At 39.7% G+C, this 10,482-nt stretch overlaps 1 protein-coding gene across 1 annotated transcript; it reads right to left on the bottom strand.

Annotated features, from left to right (window-relative positions):
• Positions 1 to 4,267: 4,267 nt before the first annotated feature.
• LOC133073980 (large ribosomal subunit protein eL27-like) lies at positions 4,268 to 4,751 on the bottom strand. The gene has a single exon (XM_061167960.1). The coding sequence runs from the start codon at positions 4,696 to 4,698 to the stop codon at positions 4,288 to 4,290; it is 411 nt and encodes a 136-aa protein (XP_061023943.1). The 5' UTR covers positions 4,699 to 4,751; the 3' UTR covers positions 4,268 to 4,287.
• Between the last annotated feature and the right edge of the window lie 5,731 nt (positions 4,752 to 10,482).

Below are 10,482 nucleotides of genomic sequence, written 5' to 3'. Positions count from 1 at the left end.
GAATAGTGGCAATCATCCAACTGGAAAAGAAAAAAGACTTCAGAAAAATGATAGTTTAAGGGATCTCTGGGAAAACATCAAGCATACTAATGTTCACATTATAGGGGCCCCAGAAGGAGAAGAGAGACAGAAAGGGACAGAAAACCTATTTGAAGGAACAACGGCTGAAGATTTCTTTAAACTGGGGAAGGAAACACATCCAAGTCCAGGGATCACAGAGACCCAAATGAAAAGAACCAAAAGACCCACATAAAGACATATTATAATTGAAGTGTCAAAAGTTAAAGAGAGAATCTTAAAAGCAGTAAGAGAAAAACAACTAGTTACATACAAGGGAACACCCAAAAGACTATCAGCTAATTTTTCAGTAGAGACTTTATAGGTCAGAAAGGACTGGAATGATATAGTCAAAGTGCTGAAAGGAAAAACCTACAGTCAAAGAGTACTCTACCTACCAAAGTTATGATTCATATTTGAAAGAGAAATTTAGAGTTCCCCAGATGAGCAAAAGCTAAAGGAGTTCATCACAACTAAACTGGTCTTATAAAAAAATGTTAAAGGGACATCTTTAAACAGAAAAGAAAGGTCAAAACTAGAAACAAAATTATAAAAGAAAAAAACTCATCAAAAAGGAGGGCATTACAAAGTGATAAAAGGATCACTCCAACAAGAGGCTATAACACTGGTAAATATCTATGCAACCAACATAGGAACACCTAAATACAAATACTAACAGACATAAAGGGAGAAATAGACAGCAATACAATAATAGTAGAGAATTTTAACACTCCACTTACACCAAAGGACAGATCACCCAGCTGGAGTATCAATAAGGAAACATTGGCCTTAAATGACATGTTATAACAGATGAATTTGACAGATATCTATAGAACATTCCACCAGAAAACAATAAAACACATTCTTTTCAAGTGCACAGGGAACATTCTCCAGGATGGGTCACATGATAGGCTACAAAACAAGTTCTGATGAATTTAAGAAGATTGAAATCACATCAAGAATCTTTTCTGATCACAATGTCATGAGGCTAGAAGTCAACTACAAGGGAAAAACTGCAAACCACCCCTCCCAGTACATGTAGGCTAAACAACATACTTCTTAACAACCAACGGATCAATGAAAATCAAAAGGAAATTTTAAAATGCCTTGAGACTCATGAAAATGGAAACACAGTGTTCCAAAATTTATGGGACACGGAAAAAGCAGTTCTAAGAAGGAGGTGGGTTTATAGTGATACAGATCTCCAACAGGAAACAAGAAAAATTTCAAATAGACAATCTAACCTTCCACCTAAAAGAAGTAGAAAAACAAGAATAAACAAAGCCCAAAGTTAACAGAAGGAAATAATAAAGATCAGAATGGAAATAAATGAACTAGAGACTAAAAAGAAAATAAAAGATCACCAGATAAACAGAATTGAGAAACCTTTTAGCTAGACTCAAGAAAAAAGAGAAAGTGCTCAAATAAATAAAATCAGCAATGAAAGGGAAATTACAACTGACACCAAGAAATATGAAGGACTATAAGAGGGTTAATACAAACAATTATACCCCAATGAACTGGAAAATCTAGAAGAAATGGTTAAATTCTTAGAAACATGCACTCTTCCAAGACTAAATCAGGAAGAATTAGAAAATCTGAAGAGTGAGCTCTAGTAATGAAACTGAATCAATAAGTAAAAAATTCCAAAAAATCAAAGGCCAAGGACAAGATGGCTTTACAGATGAATTCTACTAAACTTGTAAAGAAGAATTTAATACCTATTCTTTTCAAACTGCAGTTGACCCTTGAACAATGCAGGTTCAACTGCATGGGTCCACTAATTTGAAGATATTTTTCAACAGTAAATACTACAGTACTATATGGACTGTGGTTGACTGAATCCACAAATGTGAAGAACCTGGATATGGAGGGCTGATTCTAAGTTATATGTGAATTAATCTGAACATTTTCCAAGGGTCAACTATATTCCAAAAAACTGAAGATGAAGGAATGCTTCCAAATTCATTCTATGAGGCCAACATCACCCTGATACCAAAGATAGATACTACCAAAAAAAATTACAATCCAAAATTCCTGATGAACACACAGGCAAAAATCCTCAATAAAATATTAATCAATCAAATTCAACAGTACAGTAAAAGAATCATACACTATCAATAAGCAAGATTTATTCCAGAGATGCAAGAATGGTTCAGTATTCACAAATCAATCATTGTGATATCCATATTAACAAAAAAGGATAAAACTCACACTGTAGGTGGATTCTTTACTGTCTGAGCCACCAGAGAAGCCCATAAAACCCACATGATCATATCACTAGAAGAAAAAACATTTGACAAAATTCAACACCCATTTATGTTAAAAATTCTCAACAAAGTGGGTATAGAGAGACCATACCTCAACATAAAAAGGCCATATATACAAATCTATCACCAATATCATACTCAACAGTGAAAAGCTAAAATCTTTTTCTTTAAGATCATGAACAAGACCAGAATACCAATTCTTTCCATTTTTATTCAACATAGCATTGGAAGACTTAACAAAGGCAATCAGACCACCAAAAAAAAAAAAAAAGATAAAAAGGCATCCAAACTGGAAAAGAAAAAATACAACTGTCATTATACAGATGGCATGATACTATATATAGAAAATCCCAAAGACTCCACACACAAAAAAACTATTAGAACTAATAAATGAATTCAGTAAAGCTGTGAGATAAAAAAAATCAATATACAGGAATCTGTTGCATTTCTGTATACTAATAATGAGCTGTCAGAAAGAGAAATTAAAAAATCGGTCCCATTTACAATTGCATCAAGAAATAAAACACCAGGCTTTCCTGATGGTCCAGTAAAGAATCTGCCTGCCAATGCAGGGGACATGGGTTTGATCCCTGCTCCAGGAAGATCCCACAAGCCAAGGAGCAATTAAGCCTGTGCACCACTGCTCCTGGGCCCGCGCCCCTGGAGCGGCTCCTGAGTCTGCGCCCCTGGAGCGGCCCCTGGGCCTGCGGCCCTGGAGCAACACGAGCTCAGCACCCAGAGCTCACGGCAGGAGAAGCCACGGCAGTGAGAGGCCCACGCACCGCAACTCGGGGTAGCCCTTGCTCACTGCATACAGAAAGCCCACCCACAGCAACCAAGACCTAGTGCAGTATAAATAAATAAATCTTTTAAAAAAAGAATAAAATACCTAGGAATAAATTTAATCGGTAAGGTAAAGGGCCTATACTTGGAAAACTACAGAACATTGATGAAAGAAATTGAAGATGACACAAATAAATGGAAAGATACACTGTATTCATGGACTGGAAGAGTTGATACTGTTAAAATGTCCAAACTACCTAAACCAATCTACAGATTCAATGCAACCCCTATAAACATACCAATGGCCTTTTTCACAGAAGTGGGACAAATCATCTTAAAATATGTATGGAGCTATGAAAGAACCCAAAATAGCCAAAGCAATCATAAGGAAGAACAATACTGAGCATATCATACTCCCTGATTTCAAACTATACCACAAAGCTATAATAATCAAAATTATAGTACTGGCACAAAAACACATAGATCTATGGAACAGAATAGACAGCTCAGAACTAAACCCACATGTACATGATCAGTTGATTTACAACAAAGGAAGGAGGGGAAGAGACGGTCTCTTTAATAAATGGTGCTGAAAAATTAGACAGCTACATGCAAAAAATAAAAAAAAGGAAAAGAAAAAAGAAACTGTACTACTATCATACACCATATACAAAAATAAACTCAAAATGGATTAAAGACTTAAATGTAAGACTTGAAACCACAAGACATAGTCAGTATGTCTTTGACATTGATCTTAGCAATATTATTTTGGATTTGTCTCCTCAGGCAAGGGAAACAAAAACAAAGATAAACAAATGAGACTGCATCAAACTAAGAAGCTTTTGCACAACAAAGGAAACCATCAACAAATTAAAAAGGCAACCAACTGAACGGGAAAAGATATTTGTAAACAATATGTCCAATAAAGGTTCAATGGCCAAACTATAAACAGAACTCACACAACTCAACGTTGAGAAAAAAATAATTAAAAAATGGGCGGAGAACCTGAATAGACATTTTTCCAAAGAAGTTATACAGATGGTCAATAGACATATGAATAGACATCACTAATCATCAAGGAAGTGCAAATCAAAACCACAAGGAGATATCACCTCACACCTGTCAGAGAGCTATTATTATTATTTTTTTTTCAATATTTTTATTAACTGAGACAGACCTAAAACCGCAGCTTCTGGAAGAACCATTTGTTCTTGCCCATCTTGTACCGCTCCTCAAACTTGACCTTTGCCTCTCGCCGGGCCTTGCGTTTGAGAGCAGGGTCTCTGAAGACATCCTTGTTGACAACAGTTTTATCCAAGGGGATATCCACGGAGTACCTTGTGGGCATGAGGTGATTATAATTATAAACTTTCATAAAAGACTTGATCTTTGACCTCTTGGCGATTTTCTTCTTGCCCATGGCAGCTGTCACTTTGCGGGGATAGCGATTAATTCCAGCCACCAGAGCGTGGCTGTAGGGTCGGTCTGAGGTGCCGTCATCAATGTTCTTCACGATGACCGCTTTGCGTCCGGAGTAGCGACCGGCCAGGACCAGCACCACCTTCCCGGGTTTCATGAACTTGCCCATTTCGGCAGCTACCACTCAGGACTACAGCAGAAAGGAAGAAAGGGCACTTCCGCTAACCTTTCACCCCCGGGAGCCTATCTATTATTTTTTTATCAAACAGACAACAAAGTACTGGCAAGATTGTGGAGAAAACAGAACCTGCATGCACTGTTGGTGGGAACATAAATTAGTGCAGCCACTATGGAGAATAGTATGGAGGTTCCTCAAAAAATTAAAAACAGAACTATCATATGACCCAGCAATTCTACTTCTGGGTACTTACTTGAAAAAAAAAAAAAATTATTTGAAAAATGAAAACACTAATTCAAAGAGATATATGCACTTCTACATTAACTACAGCACTATTTACAACAGCCAAGATATGGAAACAACCTGTGTCCATCCATCCATGAATAGATAAAGGGTGATATATGCAGTTGACCCTTGAAAACCATGAGTATGAACTGCATGGGTCCACTTACACATTTTTCACCAACAAATAACTGCTATAGTACTCTACAGGATACGGTTGGTGGAATCTGTAGATTTACCTGTAGATTGACTTGTGGATGTAGAGGGCCAAATCAAAAGTGATACACAGATTTTTAAAATTTGCTTTTGGCTGTGCTGGGTCTTTGCTGCAAGAGCGCTTCTCTCGTTCTGTCGAGCGCGGGCTCCTGTCTAGTGGCGGGGCACGGGGTTCTCCTTCTGGAGGCATCTCTTCTTGTGGGGCACAGACTCCAGGCATGCAGGCTTCGGGGCCTGCAGCCGCAGGCTCCAGGGAACAGGATCATCACGGTGCACAGGCTCAGTTGCTCCTTAGCACGCGGCATCTTCCCAGTGCAGGAACTAAACCTGTGTTCCCTGCATTTGCAGCTGGACTCTTAACCACCGGACCACCGTGGATTTACAACCACACAGAGGGTTGGTGCCTATAACTCCTGGGGTTATTCAAGGGTTAACTGTATACACAAGGGTGTATTACCCAGCCATAAAAAAAAAAAAGAAGGAAAACTTGCCATTTGTGACAATATGGATTAACAGTATTATTCTAAGTGAAGTAAGTCATACAGAGAAAGACAAATACTGTATGGTTTCACTTATATGTGTAATCTAAAAAAAGAGAAATAAACACACGCAACAAAATGGAAACTCTTAGATACAGAGAACAAACTGTTGGCAGCCAGAGAGGAGCAGGAGGGGATTTGGGCAAAATAGGTGAAGGGATTAAGAGGTACAGACTTCTACTTACAAGATAAATAAATTATGGGACTGTAATGCATGTAGCAGCACAGGGGGCATAGTCAATTGTAATAACTTTTTATGGTGGCAGATGGTTACTAGGGGGCTTCCCAGGTGGTGCTAGTGGTGGGGAAAAAAACCTGCCTGCCAAAGCAAGAGATGTTAGTGATGCAGGCTCGATCCCTGGGTTGGGAAGATTCTTGGAGGAGGGCATGGCAACCCACTCCAGTATTCTTGCCTGGAGAATCCCATGGACAGAGGAGCCTGGCGGGCTGTAGTGCATAGAGTCTCACAGAGTTGGACGTGACTGAAATGACTTGGCAGTAACTTGGCATAAGTAACTTGGCATAGTTACTAGATTTATTGCGGTGATCAATTTGTATTGCATATAAATGTCAAATCACTATGCTGTCCATCTGAAACTAATAACAAGATACTGTACGTCAACTATACTTCAGTAAAAAGGGGAGATAGTACAACTGCTATGGAAATAGCACTGAGGTTCCTCAAAAACTTAAAAACAGAACTCCATATGATCCAGCCACTCCACTTCTGAGTTTATAGCCAAAGAATTAAAAGCAGGTTCTCACATAAATATTTGTACACCATGTTCACAATAGCATCATTCACAATAACCAAAAGGCAGAAGCAACCCAAATATCTATTGATGGATGAACAAAGTGTGGTATATACATAAAATGGAATTCGAAGTTTATTTTCTTCCTCAAGTAGGAAGGAAGTTCTGTCACATGCTACAATATGGATGAAGCTTGAGGGCATTATGCTTAGTGAAATAAGTCAGGCACAAAAAGACAAAACTTGTATGATTCCACTCATCTGAGGTATCTAAAGTATTCAAATTCATAGAAACAGGAAAGAAGAACACAGGCTGGGGAAAGGGAAATGTTATTTAATGGGTAGAGAGTTTCAGTTTTGTAAGGTGAAGTTCTATTTTACAACAATGTGAGTCTAGTTAACACTATTGAACTGAACTCTTACAAATGGTTAAAATGGTATTTTTTTTCTTTACCAGTTAAAAAAAAGCTGGTAAACTGGTGTGATGCACCTTAATTGGCTTAACAATTCTTCTACTCATCATTCAGACCAGAAGTCAGCAAACTGTTTCTTAAAGGACCAGAGAGTAAATATTTTAGGCTTTGTTGGCCATAGTCTCTGTTGTTACAGCAGGAAAGATGTGAACAATGTGTCCTTGGGGGTGGCTGTGCTTTGGTACAACTGCATCTGCAAAGCAGGAGGAGGGCTGGATTTGACCAATGGTCAAATCGTTTGTTGAGCCCGGGTTTAGACTGTTTCTAAAATTTCTAATTTCTAATATTCTAATATTATAAAAATGCTGTGAATGAATGTCTTGTGGAAAAGTCTATATATATTATTTATATTTATAATATTATTTATTATTTATATAATATATATGCTTTCCTAAGAAAAGGTTTCAACTTCTGCTTCATTGACTATACTAAAGCCTTTGACTGTGTGGATCATAACAAACTGTGGAATATTCTTAGTGGGAGGGGAATACCAGACCATCCTACCTGCCTCCTGAAAAACCTGTTTGCAGGTCAAGAAGCAACAGTTAGAACTGGATACAGAACAATGGACCGGTTCCAAATTGTGCAAGGAGTACATCAAGGCTGTATATTGTCACCCTGCTTATTTAACTTCTACGCAGAGTACATCATGGGAAATGCTGGGCTGGATGAAGCACAAGGTGGAGTCAAGATTGCTGGGAGAAATATCAACAACATCAGATATGCAGATGATACCACTTTAATGGCAGAAAGTAAAGAGGAACTAAAGAGCCTCTTGATGGAGATGAAAGAGGAGAATGAAAAAGTTGGCTTAAAACTCAACATTCAAAAAGCGAAGATCATGGCAAATAGATGGGGAAAATGTGGAAACTGTCAGATTTCATTTTCTTGGGCGCCAATTCACTGTGGACAGTGGTAGCCACAAAATGAGAAGATGCTTACTCCTTGGAAGAATAGCTATGACAAACCTAGACAGTGAATTAAAAAGCAGAGACATCACTTTTCCAACAAAAATCCATATAGTCAAAGCTATGGTTTTTCCAGTAATTATATATGGATGTGAGAGTTGGACCGTAAAGAAAGCTGAGCCCTGAAAAAACGATGCTTTCGATCTGTGGTGCTCAAGAAGACTCTTGAGAGTCCCTTGGACTACAAAGAGATCAAACCAGTCAATCCTAAAGGAAATCAACCCTGAATATTCATTGGAAGGACTGATGCTGAAGCTGAAGCTCCAATACTTTGGCCACCTGATGTGAAGAGCTGACTCATTTGAAAAGACCCTGATGCTGGGAAAGATTGAGGGCAAGAGGAGAAGGGGGTGACGGAGGATGAGATGGCTGGATGGCATCACTGACTCAATGAACATGAGTTTGAGCAAACTCAGAGAGATAGTGAAGGACAGAGAAGCCTGGCGTGCTGCTGTCTATGGGGTCACAAAGAGTCAGACACAACTTAGTGACTGAACAACAATAACAATATATAGATAGATAGACAGATGAACAAAGTGTGGCATATACATAAAATGGAATTTTATTTTATTTCCTTCCTTAAGTAGGAAGGAAATTCTGTCACATGCTACAACATGGATGAAGCTTGAGGACATTATGCTAAGTGAAATAAGCCTAGATATAATAGCCTGTATATTATATATACCATATATACAGTAATACTATGTATATATAGTAACTTATCTTAGGAAAGTATATATGTATTATATGCTTTCTCTTCTTAGGAAAGAATTCTACAAACGAAGTTAATAGAAGAAAATTATGGCTATTTCTAAGGTCCTTGATGCACACCCTTGGATATGGCTTGAGGCAGCTTTCTGATCCTGATTCAGCAACACCTTTGGGCTCTGCCGAGGCAGTACGTGGAACGAAGCTCTCCTAAGTCCTAAGGCTGCAGCACCCAGCTCAGCTCCCCCGCGTTGTCTCTGCTCCTCCAGGTCGGCCAGGCCCTTTACCCTCAGCCAGCATGCCATCTACCTCCTGCTTACACTGTCCACCAGCCCGTGTGCTACCTTTTCCTTCCCAGCCCAACAAGTCAATCAGTCCTCATGTGCAGACTACACACAGGGACTTACTCCAGCTCCTTCTGGAAACCCCTCTAAACAACAGCAAAAGGATCCTGTACTGCATGGAACTACACAGAGACAATAAACGTGGTGGGGTTTGAACACAGAAGGATGAGTAGCTGCTGACTTGTAGATGAGATGCTGTCTGAAGCCCATGGTGAGGAAAGGCAAGGAGCAGCTCGGTCTGCACTGAGAACTCCCACAGGCTCTGTGGCCCAGGACTTGGTGGTATCACCTGTTTCTAGAAGTGTGAGTGCAGATGGGACTGAAAACAGAAGGACTGGTTGAAAGTCATTAGAGAGTGTCTGTACCCCCAAGCTCCTCCGCATGGTCACACAGCCAGACCACTGCATGTCCCCAAGCCCACGACAAGACCAAATGGCTGAAAACACAGGTCTCTGGATAAAGGCAGAGCAGGCTGCCGTGAGGATGGCCCACCAGACTGAAGACAGCAAGATATTAAAGATTCGCACAGTGAACCGAGAGAAAGCTTACGTGCCAAGGGCTCAGAGCCTCCCCACTCTTCGCTGGCTTGGCTCCCAGACCATGGTTAGCTAGGACGGTATCTTCCAGGCACATACTGGAAGATACTTTCTGCAGAGACCTAAAGATATAAAAATGTGGGTTACGTAAGGCAACAGGTGGATTGCCATACAGAGAAGCCCACATTGTCAACTCCCCCTGATGCTCAAAGTTCTCAGCAGTTTTTTAGCTCCCCATTTTAAAATATGAATGGAAAACCAAGGATCACCACAAATCTGGGAAAAGCCCCTAACAATCAAGGTAGAGACCAAAACAGGAAAGGGGAAAAAAAAAAAAAAGGAAATGGAGTGTGATGACTGGGCCTCTGAACATCCAGATAGGTTAAATGTTATTTCTAAGTGTGTCTGTGAGGGTGTTTCTGGATGAGGCTAACGTTTGAATCAGCAGACTGAGTAAAGCAGATTGCCCTCCCCCGGTGGGTGGGCCTCACCCAATCTGCTGAGGGCCTGCACAGGATGAAAGCCTGAATAAGAAAGAATTCTTCTCTCTGCCTGTCTGTATCTGGGTCATTGATCTCCTCCCACTTTCAGACTCAGACTTGAACTTAAACATCAACAGTCTTGCATCTCGGGCTGTCAGATGCAGACTGGAATTATCCTGTTTGCTCCCCTGGGTCCCCAGCTTGAAAACTATAGACCCTGGACTTCCCAGCCTCCATAACTGTGTAAGCCAACTCCTTATAGTAAACCAACCTCTCTCTCTCATTTATTTTTAAATTACCCATCTCTTTGCTTTGTTGTGAATTTCTCTATTCCCCTCCTGCTTTTTCCTCTTAAATGTCAGACATTTACTTGTTTTGCTAACAGTTTACATTATCCTTAATAAACTCCCCAAATCCATCCATTTGTCTGTTAAATGTCTTCACTTGTTTGAGAAGATAAAGAACATCTAACTGTG

Source organism: Dama dama, chromosome 19 (genome assembly GCF_033118175.1).
Source record: "Dama dama isolate Ldn47 chromosome 19, ASM3311817v1, whole genome shotgun sequence".
Taxonomy (NCBI): Eukaryota; Metazoa; Chordata; class Mammalia; order Artiodactyla; family Cervidae; genus Dama; species Dama dama.
The sequence above is the reverse complement of the archived record's forward strand: the minus strand, read 5'-3'. Positions and strand labels throughout refer to the sequence as shown.